This window comes from Nylanderia fulva, unplaced genomic scaffold (assembly GCF_048542155.1).
Source record: "Nylanderia fulva isolate GAGA-0341 unplaced genomic scaffold, ASM4854215v1 Scaffold132, whole genome shotgun sequence".
Taxonomy (NCBI): Eukaryota; Metazoa; Arthropoda; class Insecta; order Hymenoptera; family Formicidae; genus Nylanderia; species Nylanderia fulva.
The window spans coordinates 135,358-159,134 of NW_028189538.1; the positions used below are offsets into that span (position 1 = coordinate 135,358).

The 23,777-nt window shown below is 29.9% G+C and overlaps 1 protein-coding gene across 1 annotated transcript in view; it reads left to right on the forward strand.

The window, feature by feature from the left end:
- Positions 1 to 22,668, forward strand: part of LOC114939890 (proteoglycan Cow-like) — a 92,531-nt gene extending 69,863 nt beyond the window's left edge. The window contains exons 2-4 of the mRNA XM_085479903.1: positions 5,110 to 5,167; positions 12,714 to 12,816; positions 22,536 to 22,668. Of these exons, the coding sequence (XP_085336029.1) occupies positions 5,110 to 5,167; positions 12,714 to 12,816; positions 22,536 to 22,668 (294 nt within the window). The remainder of the gene's footprint in view (positions 1 to 5,109; positions 5,168 to 12,713; positions 12,817 to 22,535) is intronic.
- The last annotated feature ends 1,109 nt before the right edge of the window (positions 22,669 to 23,777 follow it).

Sequence of the window (23,777 nt, forward strand, 5' to 3'; positions counted from 1 at the left end):
AATAATAAATAAAAATTTTTCAATTAATAGCATATAAGCTCGTTAAGTTGGCCTTTTATTATATCACATATTTTAATTGTATACGAGCCGAAGTTTAATTTATAAAATATATATATTTAATTCACGCTGGCCTTACAATGCGTAATAATTATACACTTTTTAAGTTCCACCAATTTAATTTTAAGTTTGTACATAATTATGGACAACAAAGCTTTGAAGATTTAAAATCTTGGCTATGGGCGAATTATGGCAAAATAAGAACTGTGTCCAAATTAATATTGTTAAAACAATGTAGGACATTCAGAGTTTTACCTAAGCATCTATCAGACAATAGTAATATTAACGTATGTCATTATAAATCAAAAAAAAGGTTAGACAGTGTGTTGCATAAATTTAGAATGGAAATATTAAACATAGAGATATTTGACTTGCACAGACAAATAGGGTATTTTAACAAAAACATAAGATACTTTACACAAAGATTAAATAACAACATCCCATCCCAGGTATGGCAAGAGATTTATAACCACCATAGTAGATTATTCAAAAAACAAATTTTAAACTTACATTACTTACATAAGAAAAAATTCTGTTGGTTATTGCAAAAAAAAGAATCGGATTACTATAATAATATTAAACCCATAGTTTTTTCTTGTTCAGAGAAAAATAGTGTAAACTCTCAAAATAATAAATATATTAATAACCACATTAACGCAACAAATTTTATAAACAGAACTATTAATCCATTAGAACAAACCAATGATAAATGGTTTATTAATTTGACTGATATAGATATTCCAACTGATGTCACAAATTTATTGCAATTAGGTAGTGAATTTAGCCTTCCTATTAATACTGATAAAAAAACAGCTGTCCATGAATTCATTAAAGACATAGAAAGCAATTCGAATAACATAACTAATCTCACGACAATAAGAAACATAGCTATTCCACAGTTCTTTGTTTTTTTAAACAACAATACTAGGAAAGACATAATTAACGACAAACTTACTTTTATGTACAAAAAAACCATGACATTTTGTAAACAAAATCCCAGCATCATTTTCACAAGAGCAGACAAGGGAAACACGACCGTAGCAATGACCAAAGAATTTTATATAGACAAAGTTGAAGAATTATTAAATGACAAAGATAATTATATGACAATCAAAAACAATCCAATAATAAAAATAGAAAAAGACCTTAACAAAAATTTAAAACAATGGTTAAAAAATGAATGGATCACAAAAAAAGACTATTATTGTTTAAGTTCCAGTGATTCAGTGCTTCCTAAAGCATATGGCTTGCCCAAAATTCACAAGGAAAATGTTCCATTCAGAGTAATAGTATCATCGGTCAATACAGCACTACATCATTTAGCTGCATATTTACACAACATTTTAGTGACAAGTTTACCCAAAGGCAAAAGTCATGTTAACAATAGTTTTGAATTGTGCAACGCTTTGTCTGATCTTAAATTAAATAACAATGAAACAATCGTATCTTTGGATGTGATATCGTTGTTCACAAATGTTCCTGTGGACCTTGCAATAGACAGCATAAATAATAGATGGCATTACATTGAAAACCACACATCAATAGACAAAAATGAGTTTGTTAATGTAATTAAATTTATTTTGACTTCAACGTACTTCACATTCAACGAAACGATCTATAAACAAATACATGGAACTCCTATGGGATCGCCTTTATCTCCAATTATTGCTGATATTGTCATGCAAGATATAGAAACTAGGATTCTTGAAACTATAAAGGTTAATATAAGGTTTTACTATCGCTACGTCGATGATATCTTGCTTTGCTTGCCGGAAGATCAAGTCACATATCTAGTAGAAAAATTTAATGATTGTCACGATAGATTAAAATTCACAATAGAAAGAGAGGATAACCGTAGCATAAGTTTTTTAGATATCTCACTCAAAATTATAAATAACATAATATACATAGATTGGTTTCAGAAAAAAACATTTTCGGGTAGAACACTCTCATATCATTCAAATCATCCTATATGCCACAAAAAAAGTGTAATATATAATTTAGTAGACCGGTCAATATTATTATCACATCCCCGTTTTCATAGTAAAAATTTAACATTAATCATAGAGATTTTATTGAGCAATAGTTATCCTCTTGATCTCATTTTCTCAGAAATCAATAATAGACTGAAGTTCCTTATTGTTAATAGATTAAACAAAGAAATGACTCAAGATATAAATAACGAAATCATAAATAATGACAATAATAAAAAATTCATAGCGATACCTTATATTGAAAGAATCTCGGAACTAGTAGCATCAGAATTAAAGAAATCAAATATAACAGTAGGATACAGATGTCTAAAGAAATTAAACAGAGTCATAAAAACGCAAAAAGACAGAGATAAGCTCCAAAATAATTCGGGGGTCATATATAAGATTTCGTGTAATAATTGTGATGCTACATATGTAGGACAGACAAAAAGACAATTAGGTACAAGAGTAAATGAACATAAAAATAATATTAGATTAGATTCAGCAAGGCACTCGGTGGTTTCTGATCATATTGTAAAATTTACACACAATTTCAATTGGAACGACACAAAAATCCTAGATTATGAAAAGAATTATTATAAAAGGTTGATATCAGAAATGATATATATTAAAGAAGAAAACAACAGTATCAACCTAAAAAAGGACACCGAGCGTCTTGACGGTTCTTATTATGATATTCTAAAAAAATTGTCTACGTCATCTTAAAAATTGGGTATATATGCAGCGCGCCGACATTGTAAGATACAGATATCGATTTGTTTTTTAAAAAAGTACACATTGTGATTATGTTAAGTAAAAAGAAATAATTTTTTAACAAAGGTGTTATGTTCGTTGACAAAAAAGTAAGTTAATACTATTTATTAAAAATCTAAATGTATTGTAATATTTGAGCGGATATATTAATTTGTTCACAGTGTCGTTACATAATATAACAGCATCTGACGCTCTAACTCATGCCAACAATCATGAATTTTGTACTGCGTTCGTCATATAATCTTATAATTGTTGTATTTATTTATGATGTCGAAATGACTAAATTAATTTTTTAACATATTATTAGGATATTGAGAAAGACTGTCGTACAGTCGAAACGTTTATCGTAACTTTTGTATAGTATGACGTAAATTAATAAATAAAAATTTTTCAATTAATAGCATATAAGCTCGTTAAGTTGGCCTTTTATTATATCACATATTTTTATTTTATGTTAAGATAAAATTATTTAAGATCCTTTGAGAAATGTGATTCTTATTCTATAAAAACAGAAAGAAAAATGTGGAAATGTGAAAACAAAAGAAAAAACTCTTAATATTAAACACTGAATCTTTCTAAAAGAATATATGATCAAGAATACTGATTTTATATACGCAGGTGGGATGAAAAGTAATGCATAGCACGATTATTTTAAGGACAAAAAAAGATATTTAAATAAACAAAAAAATAGAATAAAAGTATAATTTATTGATTACAAATCTACATACTTATTTTTCATATATAGTCATCATTTAATTTTTATATACATATAAATATATATATTTTCATATATAGTCATTATTTAATTACATTTTCCTCAATAAAAGACAAATTTTCGCGTGTTGTCAATGAAAAATTTAAGTGATTTATTCTTGATTCATAACTGCACTGTTTGTCACTTAATTTATTCGTACACACATGCGTTCAAGTGGTGCAAAGAAAACATGTTTTTAAGAAAAAATATGTAATTTGCAAGTAGCAGCTATATACTTTTTCTCATAAACAACTATGTGTTTTCTTTATACCGATTGACACCTTTCATTATTTTGTTCATAAAATTAATTAAGTAAGATCGTTGAAAAATAGATATTTTACAAGATATATTTTCTAATTTATGTAAAAATTTGATAATTTATATCAAATTAAAGAATAAAATATCTCATAAACTATTCATTTTATGGTCATCTTACTCTTATAATTTTTTATAGTAAATATTGAGAATAATATAAATATAAGAAATATAAGAAATCGTTGCAATTTATATATACAGGTGTCACTTAATTGGCGCCCAATATTTATATAGCGATATTCTTCGTGGAAAACTGAGTCGAAAAGTCCTGTACCATTTTTTTCTGTAAGGCATAATAAAGTAGTAATTATTCAATAACGTATTAACGTTACTAAATAATCACTATTTTATTATGCCTTACAGAAAAAAATGGTACAGGACTTTTCGACTCAGTTTTTTACAAGGAATATCGCTATATAATTAGTTTTTTCTGTAAGGCATAATAAAATAGTAATTATGCCTTACAGAAAAAAATGATACAGGACTTTTCGACTCAGTTTTCCACGAGGAATATCGCTATATAAATATTGGGCGCCAATTAAGTGACACCCTGTACATAAAAGGTAGTTCATATAAAAAGACGTATATGGCCTTCAAATGACCTTAAAAATCGCCCTTTAAGAAAAAGTCGCACCTTTTTCTTGTAACTCTTTACCCTTTTCTTGTGTCCCCTTGAAATCATACATCTTTTGTACAAAGAATATTTTATAAAAAACTTAGAGTAGACATTAAAATGGCCCATTTTGTACAAACAGGTAATTTCTGAATTCAAAGCAAAAACTGATACAGTGATTTTAGAGTATGGAAACAGATAAAAAATATTTAATAAACAGATTGAAAATATTTAATAAACATCCGAGTTCGAATGGAGTCAGAATATTAAAGTTGCTTTTGTAAAAAAAATAGTTGTTTAATATTTGTTATTTTCTTTAAAGCTTTACAAAGTGTTTACAAAATTTCTTCCGTCGACTTTGGCACATTTTCTAAGACAAATTAATCGATGTTTTTAAAAAAAATGTTTGAAATTTTGCAGATGGTTTTTTATTTTTCTATTTTTATCAATTTTGGTTTGAATTATTCTTGTTTGACAATGTAAAAATATAATCTTCAAGTTTATGTTTTACATTTGCATATATTCTATTATATCTAAGAAGTTTATAGTTTATGGAATACACACACATTGTCACACATACAAATAAATAGATTTTTAATATATATCAATTTTCTCTCTTTCAGGATGACACCCGCATAATTAAACTTGGAGATAAGAAACATTGGATACATGATCCTAATAGTAAGTAGTTGAAAATGTCTGTATTTAATAGTATTTTTAATTATTATAATGCGCATTTCTATTATTTATTATTATTAAATTATGAATTTTTTTGAAAGATAGATAAGTAAAAACAATATTTGGCATTTTTTAAAAAAATTTTATCAATTTTTGATATGACAGGGTGACCTATTTTAATTTATAAGTCAATATATCGTCTAAATAATTTTGAATTAAAAAATTGAACACATAGATGTACAAGATTGAAAAGGCCATTAGAACATCGCAAAGAAAAAAAATGATATGTGGAGGAGTCTTGGAAATTTTAAATTTATCTTTTTTTTAAATGGAATCATGATTTTTTTATATAAATCGATCATTTGCAATATTTTGCATAAAAGGTTAAGGTAGAATAACCAAAAAAATGAATAATTTAAAAAATGTAAGTAGGTAATAGTTAAAAATTACATACTTTTTCTTAAAAACAACTATGATTTTTTAAGTTGATTGCTCTTAATTATTTTGTGTATAAAATTATTTAAAGGTAAACATATAACATTGTGGCAGGAACTAACACTATCTTTCTCCTTCAAAATTGTCGTCCCGACAAACAGTAAAAGAACGTAACACCGGTATTCCAATATCGAATCTGAGGCTCCAACGAATCTTCTTGCTCTACCCTGAGCTATTGCCAAGGTTACCGAGCAGTACATTGGTTCCAATCGACTATATTCCACTTTAATGTCTAATTTAAAAAATCTTCTTGCGCTACTCTGAACTGTTACCAAGCAGTTTATTAGTCCAAATCGACTATATTCCACTTCAGTATTGAATCTAAGGCTCCAATGAATCTTCTTGCTCTAACCTGAGCTGTTGCTGAGGTTACCGAACAGATCACTCATGAGACTCATGGACTCATCTCGAAAATAACATCAATAAGTGGGGCAGTCTTCATTTCGAAAAATAACACCATTGAGTGAGACTGAGTGAAATAATCTTCATCCAAAGATAACACCATTTTAACTCTTTTTTTCACGATAATGATCCTTTCGAACCTGAAAAGATACCACAGACAAGACAATACTGGCAAAATGTTACAAATATCATAACTAATACAATTAAATTAGATTTTAATTAAAATTGTTTCTCATAAAATGGAGCTAGTCTATCGACATGAACGATTTACTTCTGTCTATTTGATTTCTAAATACCAAAGACAACTTCTCTAAGTTTCTTAACTACTTTATAAGGACTTTCCCAACTAGTAATTTGGGAACCCTTCCCTTGATCCTACGAGGATTATAAAACCAAACATTTTGATATAAATTAAAATGAACCTGTCAAGCTTTCTGATCATAACGCATTTTTGACCGTAATGATTGAATGTCAAGACGTTGTCGAGCAGAATTATGAATATCTTCTAATTTCCTTTTTAATTTACGAATGCAACTACCAACCAACACCTTATTTTCCCGTTCTGGGACTTCCTCTTAAATCTAAAGGTAATCGAAGATCCTAAGCAAAATATAATTCTGCTGGCGAAATACCAATAGTTTCATGTTTTGATGATAGGCTAATAAATACATTGGAATCCAACTATCCCAATCCCATTTTCTGAAATAAACTTCGTTAAATAATTCAGAATAGTTTGTGGATGGCGTTCCACTTGCTTATCTGACCGAGGATGCAAAGTAGTAGTCCTAGTCTTCTTTATTCTTAACAAACGTCTCATTTCTTGAAAAATCCTAAATTTAAAATTCTTCCTTTGATCAGTATAAACTTCTAAAGGTACTCCATGCCGAGAAATAATTTGATTCACAAAAGCTGCTGCTACGGTACTAGCTTTAATATTCTTTAACGCAACAGCTTCAAACCCATTTCGTGAAACAATCTATTACCATTAACAAATATTTATTTCCTACTGTAGTAGTAAGAGGAGAACCAAGCACATCCATTTGATTCTTTCAAATGGATATCCTACATTATTTTGTAACAAGGACTTCCCTTTCCTCGAAGGACTTTTCTTTACTACACTTTATAAGAACGGCATCAATCTTCCACATCTTGTTTACACATGGCCCAATAGAAATGTTTGCGGATCTTTTCCAACATCTTATTGATTCTAAAATGGCTCCCGGATGTAAAATCATAAGCTATTTCAAGTATTTGTTTAATGCAGCTTTTAGAAACAATAATCTGAAAAACAACAGATTTAAAATTTGAAGATTCCTATTTTTTAAATAAAACACCATCTTTAATAACTAAAGCATCCCAATAACAATCAAATTTTTGCAGAAGAATCTTGCATTGCAATTTCTTGTCGAAGTGGACGTTCTTCTAATTCCTTCTCTCTCAAGAAAATTGAAACAATTGGATCATCAAATTGTTTTTTCTATTTTTCTAGGTTTTCTTCTGCCAAAACTATCCGAGCTACCAAATTTTCCTTCGTTTCTACTGTAGCACAATAAATACATTTTGACTCTATACAAGGGCGTCTCGACAATCCATCAACAATCTGATGTAATCGTTTCTTTTGATGGATTATTTTAAATTCATATTGTTGTATCCTCTCTAACCAACGAGCTAATTGTTCTTCTAAATCTTTAAATGCTAGTGTAACCAGCGAAGCGAAACATGATCAGTATGAATTAAGAATTTCTTTCCATATAAATGATAAAACGACTTCATTGATTCCACAATAGACAACAATTCTCGTCGTGTCACACAGTAATTCCTCTCTAACTTACTTAAAATTCGACTATAGTAAGTAATCACTTTTTCAATACTTTCTTGAATTTGAGATGATCCTGTTCTTATCCCATGATTAGACGCATGCGCATCGAGAATGAACTTCCCTTGTTCCATTGGAAAAGAAAGAATTGGCGATGATATTAATTTTTGTTTCAGTTTTTCAAACGCCTCTTGACAAACAGAAAATCATCCAAAAACTTGATTTTCAGTTAACATAAATAGAGGTTTCGTAATTAAAGAAAATCCTTTCATAAATTTTCTATAATAAGAGCAAAATCCTAGAAAACTTCGTACTTGTTTCTTAGTACAAGGAACTGGCAAATCTCGCACAGCAGAAACCTTTTCAGGATCTGGTAATCCCTTTTTTAGAAATAACATGACCAAGATATTTAACTTGTCTTCTTAAGAAAGAACATTTTTTTAGACTGATTTTTAAATTATTCATTTGAAAATGAAAAATTTTCTTCAAATTAGCTATTATTTTTTCAAAGGTTCTGCTGAAAACAATCACATCATTCAAATACACTAAACAAATTTTAGACAAAATTTCTTTTAGAGCTCTATCCATTAAACGCTCAAAGGTTGCTGGAGCGTTGCACAAACCAAATGGCATTACCGTGAATTGTCATAATCTGTTTCCTATAGAGAACGCCGTTTTCCTTCTATCTGCAGAACGAACCTTAATCTGCTAATATCCATTTTTTAATACAATAGGAAAAGGCTTTTACAACGAGCAAATATATGATTGACTATGTAAAATTACTGTATTTAAATATAAAAATAGCTTAGTTGGTAAGAGCAGTCGCCCGGAAAGTGAAAGACGCGGGTTCGATTCCCGCTTCAGCGACTTTTCGGACTTATATTTTTTTCGCCTATTTTCTCCATATGTAAGTTCGAGATTAATTTATATATGGAACTTAGTAATCTCAAACCAAGAGATACAGTTCCGAAGAATTAATTTTTTGCGGTTGGGCTCTATTGGCCGATTTAAAATATCATATATTATTCTTAATATTGAGAGCCGATAAAAATATTTCTCATTTAATTAAATATAAAAATTACAACAAATTCGTGCAAGACGTTTTGTCACTTACTTGTGACTTTTTAATCGCTAATTTCAATACAATTACATATTATAACAGTTTATAAATTTCATCTTAAAGTTATAGTTGTCTTGTTAGCAAATGTAATATGTACTATATATGTCCATGTTCTTCGTATTAATTTTGGTGCTCAAAAATAATTACTGTTCAATATATTTTTATTTTTTGCCTCGATCTCCATTATAGTATGTTATTCTTTATCGACTTGTAGGCTGAATATGATATTCAGCCTACAAGTCGATAAATGAATATGATATTCAGCCTACAAGTCGATAAAGAATAACACACTATAATGGAGATCGAGGCAAAAAATAAAAATATATTGAACATTAATTATTTTTGAGCACCAAAATTAATACGAAGAACATGGACATATTAGTATATATTACATTTGCTAACAAGACAACTATAGCTTTAAGATGAAATTTATAAACTGTTATTATATAGAATTGTATTGAAATTAGCGATTGAGAAGTCACAAGTAAGTGACGAAACGTCTTGCACGAATTTATTGTAATTTTTATATTTAAATACAGTAATTTTACATAGTCAACCATATTTGCTCGTTGTAAAAGCCTTTTCTTATTGTATTAATTGTCATTTGATACGAGCTTGAATATCACATTGTTTTAATCCATATTTTAAATCTAAGGTAGAAAACAAATAATTTCCTGACAATTTATCAAAAATCTCTTCTATTCGTGGTAATGGATACTAGTCTTTAATCGTAACGGCATTCAATTTTCTATAATCTACACAAAACCGCAACGAACAATTCTTCTGTTTAATTAAAACTACAGGAGACCCACGGACTTCGAGATTCCTCCTTACTTCTTTCGATTTCATATCCTGAATAATTTGGTTCATTTCTTCTCTGAGATGAATGGGGATCTTTCGTACCACATGCTTAATAGGTTTGGAATCTTTAATAATTTTAATAATATGCTCTACAGCCTCACAATTTCCTACAACAATGTCTTCAGAAAATACATCTTGAAACTCATTCAAGAATTCAGCAAAAATATCCTTTTGTTTAAAATTCAAATTCTCTGAATTTTCTTCAAAAAGCCTTTGCAAAAATTAGGAACCCTATCTTTCGATTGAATGCGACAACAAGAAAATTCTTTACATTTCTGAATATCTTCAAAACAGAATCGAATATCTTTTCTAAATTAATCATTTATAGGAAGTCAACTCCTAAAATACAATTGTTCAAAATTTCAGTTACTAACATACTAAGGAACTTCTAGAGAATACCTCTCTATATTTCCATTTTTACAACAACTTCAAAAATTCCAAACGTTTCTCCTATAAAATATTTCAAATAAGAATCATTTTTATTAATTTGTCGACTAAACTCCTTAATTATAATCTCTTACTTAAAATCGAAATTTCTGAACCTGTATTGATTCTAAATTTACAAAATTTATTATTTATTTTTCCTTTAAAATTAAATAAATTTTTATTAAGCTTATTTATAGCTGAACATTTATATATAATTTTCGGGGCATCAATTTCTCTAGCCGAAATTACTCCGTTTAGCTCGACTAACCTTTGTTTTCCTCGTTAAAAACAGGACATTCTGCACCGAAATGTCCTTTGACCCTACATTGCTGAAATTCTTTATTTTGAGAAAAATTATTTTTTTTTTTATTAGAAGGATTTTCTTTATTATTATGTCCTTTTTTTCCTCCACTTTAATTTTATTGTATGTTTTCTTTATTAATCTCGAAATTCCTAAATTTATTTCTATTTTTAAATTAAAAATTTCTTTTATTTTCACCATTTTTTCGAAAACTATTTTCTTGTATAACTTTTTTAACCGCCATAGCTCTTTCCACGGTTGATCTTAAAGAAGTCATACTTTCTAATTGTAATGTGCGCTTAATGAATTCATCTGATAGCGCAATGATAAATTGCGCACAAGCAATTTTGTCCCTTACTTCATGTGAATACTCCGGATAAGCTAAATGTAAAAGTCGTTCTAAATCCGCGTCCAACATTGCTATAATTTCTGAAAATTTTTGTTTCCTATTTGTAAATTGGGTATAATAATACATTTGGGCCAAATGCCCTTCCCCAAAACGTAATTCTAATCTTGATTTTAAATTTTCAATATCAGAAATTCCATCTAAAACAGAACGGCCTTTACCTCTCAAATACAGCGCTAATGCTACCGTTTTTTTATGAATCATTTTATGAATCAGACCATGCATTCGCTTGTGCTATCAGCTGGAACTGTGTGAAAAATTTGCGTAAAGACGTACTCGCATAAAGACTATGATTAATTTGTTCGTTAATATCTCTATTTCTAGAAGGACTTAGCTGTGCGTTAGCCATTTGCTGTTGTCGGTATCTCTTCCTCAAAACGAAGAAGCTCGTCATCTCTTTGGCGTAATATTGCCTCAAATTCGGCTCGTTGTCGTCGTCCTTTCTCTTGTAATTGACGAATCTCGCGAAAATATAATAATATATGCATGCAAGGAAAACTCAATGGTCCCAAAAAACATCCGTACGAATCGGTAGCTCAGATCAAATCTGAATATCGCCACGGAAAACATTCGTCCATCGATCAATCAATAACTCTCTTGACATTGATGTTTTGGGAAAAGAACTTCAATCTTTGCCGCAATAACATTGTGGCAGGGACGTAATAATATTAGCAAACGGGGAGATTAAAAGGATTTTTCAATCTATATAGCTAATAAAAAGATTCATGGTCGAATTCAACTTCGCGCTGCTACCAAATGTTCGGACAATCTGTTCTATTTAATTAAAAAAAATAATGTTATATCTATAGCAATGGCGGAGAAAATAGAGAACTTACGTTTATGAAAAAAATTTTTTTTCTAGATATAAATCTAAAGTGTATAAACAGGCAATAGGAGCCAAATCGCGGATAACAGTGCGTTAACGAAACTAAAATTTTTTTGTTAGAATTAAATACCTGTGCACAAGGCACCAAATTTTACTTGTTGGAAGAGCAGTTGCCCGGCAAGCGAAAGGTCTCGGGTTCGATTCCCGATTCAGCGACTTTCAGATCTATATTTTTCTCTCGCATTTATTTCCTTAGGGGGGAAGAGGGGATGTATGGAATTATAAATTTTATGTATAGAGACTATTCCTATTTTAAGTCTTGGCCGTGACCAAGTAAATTTTGATGCCTTGTGCACAGGTATTTAATTCTAACGAAAAAATTTTAGTTTCGTTGAGATAACGCACTGTCATCCGCGATTTGGCTCTTATTGCCTGTTTATACACTTTAGATTTATATTTAATATTACAGAGTGTACAGAGTACTTGTTAAACTCTTAATTTTTTTTAGATTAATGTTAAATAGTAGGTTACAAAGCAATTATTTTTAATTTTAAAGCTTTATTTTTTTAATAAATAACTATTTCTATTAATTTTAATTTTACATTTTTATTAATCTTAATTTTACATTTTTATTAATTTTAATTATTAATTTAAATTTTATTAAAGTTTATTATTATATTAGTGATTATTAAAAGATAAGATATATTAAAAAATAATAAAAATAAAATTTTCGGAGATTTTTATTACATCTAAATTTTTAGAGTAATTTAGAGTAAAAACAGACAAAAAACGTTCCTTTGATAATGCCTCAAAGTATAAATCTAATTTCATTATATGATCTAATATCTAATGGATGATATATTATAAAAACGATTCTTGTTTATATTCTGTATTAGATGAACTTTGTCGCCCACTCAACTGCAAAAAGAAAGAACTTTGCCTCTTGGAAGATATGTTTACTGCTGTCTGCGTTTCAAAAAAGGAGCTTCATAAATCAGGGTAAGTATTGAGTTTAGTTATAAATTCTTAAATTTTTTAAAAACGTTTTAAGATAAAATCAAATTGAATACTTAAAACGTCGCTAGTGGTATTTAAAATAGGAACAATATATTTAATTCGACCCAAACTAACCAAGAAAATTTTTATTTTATTTCCACAACGTTTCGACCATCTGTTTTTGGTCCTTTTCAAGTGAAAAACTAGAATGGTACAATTATTTAAAATTAATAAACATTTTTGATGTTAAACGCAAGAATTAAAATTTTTATACATACTTCCTTGATAAAAGCGTAGTTAGTTGACACTGTTGTCATGATTATTAAACAATATGATTATCGGACTTTTTTTAAAAACATTTGAAATAACTTTTGAAAGAAAGTAACCGCATCTTATCGTTATGATGGATCGTCAAAAAACTGAGTATATAAAATTTTATACGACCTTTATAATTTTGTCATAGATGTTGTTTAAGTTCTCTGTGTCTTTATGTAGGTTAACCGTATTATTAACTTTTTTGATAAAAAATATCTCTGCGATTTCTCTTTTTCTAACATGCTTTTCATTATGTAATATAACGGGTGATCAAATTCATATCCCAATCAAATTCATATTCCGACTCTTCATATATCAACGGTTTCTACAAAATGATTTCTGAACGATTTGACATCAGTAACACACGTCTTTTGAAATCATGGATAAACTGCAAGAAGAAAATGCTTACTTCTAACCAACAACTAATATTTTTATTACGATGTAGAAGATGCGATTTAATTCCGTCACATATCAAGAACTTGAAAACTAACATCGTTTTTCATAGCAACAACGTTATTCGTAAGTTTAACAACGGTATTTTGAGGAATCAATTTAGATTGTTGAATTTAGAGATTCAGGATGAAAATATTAACTTAAATTATCTACGTATAAAGATCAAAATTATCGAAGAAAAACTTTTTGATAGTTTGCCACATGACTTAGTGATTGGTTTTTTCCAATTCAATAAACAAAAAATGTTGACATTTAAACTTAGAAAGAAAAACAATGCGATTAAGAAATTTAACAATTTAAAACAGTTTCTGACCTTTTAAGCTTAGGTGATAATTTTTCTTTACCTGTTGACCAATCTCAAAAGAATGACCGCATAAATTATGTACTTGACGTTGTTAAAATTTTGAATCAAATTGTTAAAATATTCCTAAGGATTCCATTGAAGTAACTCGACTCTCAGTTGCAAATACACTTCAAAGATTCCTTTGTGAACGGAAACATATTAATTATTTAGATAGATACATTCAAAAAGAGTTTTCAATTTGCAAAAAGTTTTTACGTGACAATGATTCTTGTCACGAGAGCTGATAAGGGCCAGACCACTGTCGTCATGGATAAGGTAGATTATTTTGAGAAAATGGAACTTCTATTAAGTGACCACTCTACTTACAAAAAATTAAAGAAAAATCCTATTAAGGCTCTAACGAACAAATTAAATTTCTTAACAAAATCTTGGCTTAATAATAATTTAATAGATGAATTTACTTATAAAAAACTCAATTGCAGTAACGGCAACTTACCACGTTGCTACGGGTTACCCAAGATTCATAAGATAATTGGTTTTCCATTGAGAATTATTGTATCGTCAATTGGTAGTCCACTGTATAATTTCTCGAGCTACATTCACAACATATTGTACAGCTTTATTAAAAAACCGAATTCCCATATTAAAGATGGGTGGTCTTTTGCAAAAAACATTAAAGATATGCCTATTAATGATGACGATGTAATGATTTCTTTGAATGTTAGTTCCTTATTTACAAATATTCCCAAGGAATTAGTTATAGACGGCATCAAGAAGCGCTGGAGCGACATAGAGAAAAACAAAATTTAATTTATCTCAGTTTATATACGCAATTGAAATTATTTTGGATTCGACCAGTTTTAGCTTTAACGGACAATTCTATGAGCAAATTTTTGGTAGTCCTATGGGTTCCCCGTTATCACCAATTTTGGCGGACATTGTAATGGACGACCTAGAGACACAATGTTTGAGTTTATTAAACGTTGATGTACCTGTATATTATAGATATGTTGATGACGTCTTTGCAATTTTGCCACGTAAAAAAATATATGATATGTTATCAATTTTTAACAATTATCATCAAAGATTGAAATTTACATACGAAATAGAAAATAATTCTGTAATTAATTTTTTGAACACTAGTGTCATTCGCAATGATAAAAAGCTTATTACGAATTGGTACAGAAAACTCACCTGGTCCGGAAGATATATAAACTTTTACTCCAATCATCCGTTAAAATACAAAATCAACACCATTTACAATCTCATAGATCATGCCATTTTACTATCAGATGATCATAATAAGAATATTAATATAGTACAGCAGACTTTAATGAACAATTGCTTTTCAACACATATTATTAAACGACATATAAATAAAAGAATTAATTATCTAAAAAATAATAATAGTAATAATGTTACAAATGAGACTTACGAAGTGCGAGAAAACAAGTCTCCTTATATTTCATTGCCGTATGTCAAAAATGTTAGCAAGAATATCGGTTGTTTATTGAAAAATGCTGGCTTTAGTGTAGTCTATAAAACAGCCAAAAAATTGGACATATTAATAAAACGATAGATTACCTAACGACGATAGAACTAATATTGTGTATAAAATTGACTGTAAAAATTGTGATTCCTCATATATCGGTCAAACAAAAAGACATTTGCGTACTCGTATAAAAGAACATTCTAACAATATAAAATTACATGTAACAAATCATTCGGTCATAAGCAAACATAGACAAGAATTGGGACATGAATTTGATTGGGTATCACCCGTTATATTACATAATGAAGAACATGTTAGAAAGAGAGAAATCGCAGAGATGTTTTTTATCAAAAAAGTTAATAATACAGTTAACCTACATAAAAACACAGAAAATTTAAACAATATCTATGACAAAATTATAAAGGTCGTATAAAATTTTATATACTCAGTTTTTTGATGATCCATCATAACGATAAAATGCGGTTACTTTCTTTCAAAAGTTATTTCAAATGTTTTTAAAAAAAGTCCGATAATCATATTGTTTAATAATCATGACAACAGTGTCAACTAACTGCGCTTTTATCAAGGAAGTATGTATAAAAATTTTAATTCTTGCGTTTAACATAAAAAATGTTTATTAATTTTAATTAATTGTACCATTCTAGTTTTTCACTTGAAAAGGACCAAAAACAGATGATCGAAACGTTGTGGAAATAAAATAAAAATTTTCTTGGCTAGTTTGGGTCGAATTAAATATTTCGTTCCTGTTTTAAGATAATATTTGTAATCTTATAATATTTGCAATTATATATTTTTATATAAAAAAATGTGATATTTTATAGTATCAATATTGTTTATAATAATAAAAAGGTAAGTACTCGATTTGAGAGTCTCGAAAGATGGGGAGAATCAATTTCAATAATCATAATCTTGACATATGTTATCAAGCTGATAATTCTAACAATAGTTACATTTGGAAGATTTTAATCGTTGTTTATTGTTTATTAAAAGTTACTAACAAATGAAAATTAACATAAAGAAAGGATCGAATAACCTTTATGTTTACGTATACGGATACTATTGTTTATATTGTGAAGGATTTAATAATAAAAATAATAACAGCAATAACAATAACGACGACAACAACAATTACAACAATAACATCAACAATAATAATAATAAATAATTTTATAATAATAATAGTAATAATAAAATACAAAGAAGTCATGAATAACAGTAAAGCTATTACAAGATTGATATAGGATTAATCGCTATTAGAAGTTTTAGAATTTGTTTTGCCTGTGAAATTAATTATTAATAAATGTATCTTGTCAATCATACTATCAGCTATACATATATAGTCAATCTTTTTCTTTTCATCTCTAACATGCCTAATAAAATTATTCTAATGCTCAGTTGTGACTTGTTCAAACAATAATTTTATAACTAAATAATGAATTTAAGGTTGCTGACTCTTCACCGACTATGTTGGAATTGTGATGTCAGAGGCGAGAAAACACACGTTAAAAATTCTTAGATGCCATTTCGAAATAAAAAGTTATTTAGATGAAATTTAGTGTAGCATTCATCATCCACACCTTTCATTTACACTCTACACTTTTATTACACCTTACACTTTTTACTGCACTTTTACACTTTTTACATCTTTATACATTTGTAATAACTTCAATTCATTAATTAACATAATGTTTTTAAGAAAAATCAATATTTCCATAACAACACATTTATTATTTATTTGTTATATATTAATTCTTTTTGTCTTTCGCTTTATACTTTCAATGAATAAACATTACTTTCTTAAAAAGATCTGGTGAATTTATTCATAAGTCGCTACATTTTTGGTGACCCCGACGTGATATTAAAGCCGACGCATTTTAAAAGCTGATGCGGAATAAGTGTCAAGTGATCGTCGTATTTGACGTCTACGAAATATTATCATTGCTTGGAGGAATTGCTGGATATTCTGATTTTAAGAGATTCATTCTCTGGATCTTTGAAACATCAGAGGCGAATTAGTCCTTCACGGAAATTCTCAAATCATTTTATCGGATTCCTGGAACAAGAGGAAAATGCTAATCGATAGATCACCAGTTAGACTCTCTACGGATACACAGATTGATATGGATTTGGCGAGCGGATCAAATCAGGTTGGATCAGATAATATTAATATTTTACCTTCTCAAACTGGACATCAAGTGAGTGATCCTATGTTACAAATTCACTCAAATGAGTTTAGTTTATTAAAACTACCGACTTTCTGGCATAAGCAACCTAAACTCTGGTTTGCTTCTATTGAAAGTGAGTTTACGGTTTATCGAATTCGATCAGATGATATTAAATATAGTTCTGTCATTCGTCATCTTGATGAACAAGCCTTAATAAACATATCTGAAGTCATTGAAAATCCACCTAAAACAGATAAATATAATTATTTAAAGAAAATAAATCGCTTTACGGATTCAGAGGAAAAACGTTTGAGACAAATATTAGCTGGAATTGAACTTAACGATAAAAAGCCTTCGGAATTACTTCGAGAAATTCGTCATTTGTCTGGAGGATCTTTTAGCGGATAGTGTTTTGCAAATGATTTGGCTTCAACGCTTACCACATAGAATTCAAACGACTTTAGCCGTAGTAGAAGATGTTCTTCTTGTTAAACTTGCGGAATTAGCCGATAAAATTGCTGATCGGGACGGCGGTTTGCAAGTCGCGGAAGTTTCCAATAATGCAAATAATAAATCTTCGGATTTCGCAGATTTGCTACGAAGAATCGAAGCTCTTGAAGTTTCTCGTCGTCGAGATCGTTCCTAAAGCCGGTCTAGAGAGAATAGAAGATTTAGATCGTTATCGCGTAACAAAGACAAATCAAATAAAGATATTAAAGATACATCAATTTGCTTTTACCATAAGAAGTTTGGTGATAAGGCTAACGATGTACTTTACCTTGTTCTATGTCCAAAACATTCTTGGCTTCACAGGAAAACTAAAAACGCCGTTTAAGACTGAGGCTGCTTACGACGGTGTTTCTAACAATCGCCTCATTATTTTCGACAGACATTCAAATTTGAATTTTCTTGTCGATACGGGCGCTGATATATTGTTATTACCTAAAAGGGTTTTATTGAAGCCGTGGCATACTAATTTAAAACTTTTTGCCGCAAATGGTACTCAAATTAGTACTTACGGTTCTAAAACTTTAATTTTGAACCTCGGTCTTAGGAGAGAATTCAAATGGAAATTTTGTGTCGCGGATATTCAACGTCCTATTTTAGGCGCCGATTTCCTTTGTCATTTTAATCTCCTGATTGACATTAAAAACAAGAAATTGATTGATAACGTTACCGGTCTTATGAATACTGGAAAATTCAAGAAGTTGCGCATTTGTCATTTTTACCACATCTCCTGATTCTGTGTACCACAAATTTTTAACCGAATTTCCAGGACTCACCCGTTTTTTCTCCAATTTCCTCGGTAAAAACGCATGGTGTTGAACATCATATCTTTACGGAAGGTTCTCCTAAATTTTCGACTCCCAGAAGACTTACTCCTGAGAAACTTAAATGTGCCAAGGAAGAATTCAAGTCTATGATGGAGCAAGGAATTTGCAGGCCTTCAAGCAGCTCCTGGGCAGCCCCTCTACATACCTAAAAAGGAACAAAATTCTTGGAGACTGGTGGTGATTATCGTGCACTCAATTCAGTGACTATCCCGGATCATTATCCCTTACCTCATATTCAAGATTTTTCTTCTTCACTTTTTGGTAAGAATATCTTTTCTAAAATCGACTTAGTTAAAGCGTACTATCAAGTACCCGTTGCTAAAGAAGATATTCACAAAACAACTGTTACTACTCCATTTGGGCTTTTTGAATTTGTCGTAATGCCTTTCGGTTTACGAAACGCAGCCCAAACTTTTCAACGGCTCATGAACTCTTTACTTAATGATTTGAGTTTTTGCCTTTGTTATCTTGATGACATTCTTATCGCTTCTAAAGACGAGAAAGAACATATTGCTCACTTACGCATTATTTTTGATCGTCTTCAACAAGCTGGAATGACAATCAATGTCGCTAAATGTCTTTTTGGTCAAAGCGAGATTTCTTTTCTTGGTTACTTAGTTTCTAACCAAGGAGTTTAAACCTACATCCGAAAAAGTGAAATCAATTACTTGATTATCCTAAACCTAAGACACTTCATGAATTACGCAAATTCTTAGGAATTATCAATTATTATCGTCGCTGTCTCAAGGATGCTGCAAATCATCAAGCTCTGTTAACAGAATATTTAAAGGACAGTCGCAAGAGGGATAGAAGAATTATATCTTGGACTAAAGAAGCGGAATTAGCTTTCGAGTCATGTAAAGAAGAACTTTTACAAGTTACTACCCTTTCTCATCCTGCTCCTCATGCTCCTCTTATTTTAAACTAGTGATGCTTCTGACTTTGCTGTTGGTGCATCACTTGAACAGTCTATGACGACGATATCAAACCAATAGCATTTTTCTCAAAGAAACTAGACAAAGCTCAAAGAAATTATAGCACTTATGAGAACTTCTTAGCATTTATTTGGCTATTAAACATTTCAGACATTTTGTTGAAGGAAGACAACTGATTATCAGAACTGATCATATCCTTGATTTTTGCTTTCCGTCAGAAATTTGGATAAAGCGTCACCAAGACAGATCAGACAATTGGACTTTATTGCTCAATTCTCTACAAAATATTACCTATATTTCTGGAAAAATGAATTTCAGTTGCTGATGCTCTGTCAAGAATTGAATCTATTTCAATGCCTATTATAGTTTCTTTAGAAGAACTGCTAATTATCAGAAAGAAGATGAAGAACAAGTTCAAGTTTTACTTCAAGTTTTACTTTCTTCAAATTCTTCACTTCTGTTGAAGAAAACTTATTCTTTCAGGGATCAACCATACCTATTTATTGTGATTGTTCTTCGGAATTAATTCGTCCATATGTTCCCTAAACTCTTACGCAAGAGAATTTTGATGTTGTTCATGGACTCGCTCACCCCCAGCGGCCAGATTGACATCTAAACAACTTACTATGAAATTCATTTGGCCTTCTTTGAAGAAAGATGTGAAGGAATGGACTCGAACTTGTCTTCCATGTTAACGTGCGAAAGATTTTCAAAAACACACCAGAATTCTCTAATTAAGATTGCAATTCCTGATCAACGCTTTCAGCATGTGCATTTAGACATTGTTGGACCACTTCCTATTTGTCAAAATTACAGTTATTGTCTTAATATGATTGATCGTTTTTCCAGATGGCCTGAAGCTGTTCCTATTTCTGAGATTTCTGCTGGAAACTGTTTCTACAACATTTTATTCACATTGGGTAGGCACGTTTTTGGTTCTCCTATCAGCATTATAACAGATCAAGGTTCTCAGTTTGAAGCAGCTTTATTCAAAGCTTTAACAAACCTAATTGGCTGTCAAAGGATTAGAACTTCTGCTTATCACCTGCTTCAAATGGAATTCTGGAAAAGATGGCATAGAACTTTGAAAGCAGCGATTATGTGCCACGAAACAACCAATCTGGATAGAATCGTTACCTTCAGTTTTTTGGGATTACGTTCGTGTTTCAAAGAGATTTAAAAGCTTCACCAGCAGAACTTCTTTATGGATCAATCTTCGTATTCTGGAGAATTTTCATTGAAGAAGATTTTCCTGCAGATCCTGAAATCTTTCTTGAAAAACACAGGATTCATATGAGGAATATCAGATCATCTCCTACAAGTCATCATTGCAAAGATCACCTTTCGTTCACAAGAATCTTTTTTGATTGTACTCAGTTTGGATTCGAGAAGATGCTGTTAGGAAGTCACTACAACTCTTATTCTGGCCCTTTTCCTATTGAGAAACGTATCTCTGATCATTTATTGCAGTTAATGTTTCAGGAAGAGTTGTCAATATTTCGACAGAACGTCTTAAGCCAGCCTTCATTCCTAGAACTTCAGATTCTACTGAACTTTCTACCAGATCTTCAGCTCCTGTTCCTGCTACTTCAGCTCCTGTTTCTGCTACTTCAGCTCTTGTTTCTGCTACTTCAAATCCTCCTTCTTCTTTCTCTACTGTTGGAAAAGCTCTACGTATCTACCCACCAAAGAAGAAGAAAGTCCATTTTGCAACGAACTATCGTTACTTGGGGGGGAGTTTACTGTAGCATTCATCATCCACACCTTTATTTACACTCTACACTTTATTAACCTTACACTTTTTACGCATTTTTACACTTTTTACATCTTTATACATTTGTAATAACTTCAATTCATTAATTAACATAATGTTTTTAAGAAAACTCCAATATTTCCCATAACAACACATTCATTCATTTATTTGTTATATATTAATTCTTTTTGTCTTTTCGCTTTATACTTTCAATGAATAACATTACTTTCTTAAAAAGATCTGGGAATTTATTCATAAGTCGCTACAATAGCACTTCAGATAACTTTAGCATAACTCTTACAATACCTTGACAATTCATTTTTTCTTTCTAATCAATCACAGTTGTTAAAGCGACTGCAATATGATGCCCATTTGTTGATCTGTGCACATGCGGAGTCATTCTGCATGACTAATATCACAATCATTTTTTTGTTTTTTAATCTGATTTCACATCATTTTATGGTGTTAATTGACAAAGGAAAAAAAAATAGTTTTGATATATTCTAAAAATGTGCTAAAGCCATATGAAGTAGTATTTTATTGAAATATCTTTCAAGCCATCTGAAGTAGTATTTTTATTGAAATATCTTTTCAAGCCATCTGAAGTAGTAGTATTTATCGAAATATCTTTCATAGAAAAATGACATTTAAGAATTTTCAGCGTGTGCTTTTTCGCCTCTGACGTCACAATCTAATATGACTGCAGTGAAGCAGAATTTAAGCATTAATAAGGCTTCTATATAATATAATTAAACATTAAATAGGCCGTAAGAGTCAAACGCGGATGTTGATGCGTTAGTTTCGATGAAAATTAAATCCATTTATATTATATTTAGAAATATTTTAAGGATTTTGGCAAATAATAAAGTTAAATTGTCTTTTGAAATCAATTATTATATTTTTTTATGATAATAGAGTATTTTTTATAAATTATATAAATCTATTTTTAGGGACATAGTGATTCCAAAGTCTCGTGCAAATCAACAGCGACGCATGAGAACTGAAATTCAGTTGATTCAGATGACGATGATGCCCTTCTTTGATTCCGAAGACGATGATGATGATCAGGACGAATCAAAGTAAGTAATAATTTTATTATTCGCTCAATCAATTGTAATATTTTTTAAGTTTTGAAAATAAGATACAAAGGTTCTTGATAGCAAGTATTTTTTATTTGCGTAGAATTTTTTATTTTTAATTTTATCCGAAGAATATTATCTTCTTGAATAGTATTCTTGAATAGTTTTTGCGATATAGCTAGATTTATTAATATTAGTGGAATTTGAGCAATAAATGCGATTTCTATATATCATGTACACTAGATATTTTTTGAAATAATTCAACAATTTTATTTATAAAAAAGCCACATTGTGTGCGCATACTTTTTGTTTAATATAACAAGTTTCAGAAATAATTAATTTTGAAAGTAACATTTTTGTTTTGAAACCACATGTTACAACTTTCAAAGAGAAGAAAAATTTCTATTATAAGAACAGAGAATTTTCAAACATTTTATTTTGTAATATAATTTTGTATTTATCTATATATATACAAGGTATCCCGCAACGTGATATCTACTAAAACTGTATTTTCTTGGTGTCATTCTAAGTAAAAAAGTCTTAATACACATATGCTCTAAATTCGATTGTTTAAAGTTACAGTGAAAAAATTGCATAAAATAAGAATAGTATTATTTATTGAAGGTAATAATATTAAGAGTTTAACAAGGCTCTGTACATATAAATATAAATTTCAAATGTAAGACAGGCAATAAGAGTCAAATCGCGGATGACAGTGCGTTATCCAACGAAACTAAATTTTTTTCGTTAGAATTAAATACCTGTGCACAAGGCACCAAATTTTACTTGGTCACGGCCAAGATTTAAAATTGGAATAATCTCTACAAGAGATTTAATTCCATACATCCCCTCTTCCCCCCTACAGGAAATAAATGCGAGCGAGAAAATATAGATCCGAAAGTCGCTGAATCGGGAATCGAACCCGAGACCTTTCGCTTGCCGGGCGACGCTCTTCCAACTGAGCTATTCAGATCCTTTCGATTATATACTTTTCTCTGCTATATATATATATATATATTATATATATATATATATATAATAATATAATAATGTTTGATTAACAACGCCTTTGTGTCGCCAATGTATCGTATGTGGGGCAAATCAAAAGATTAC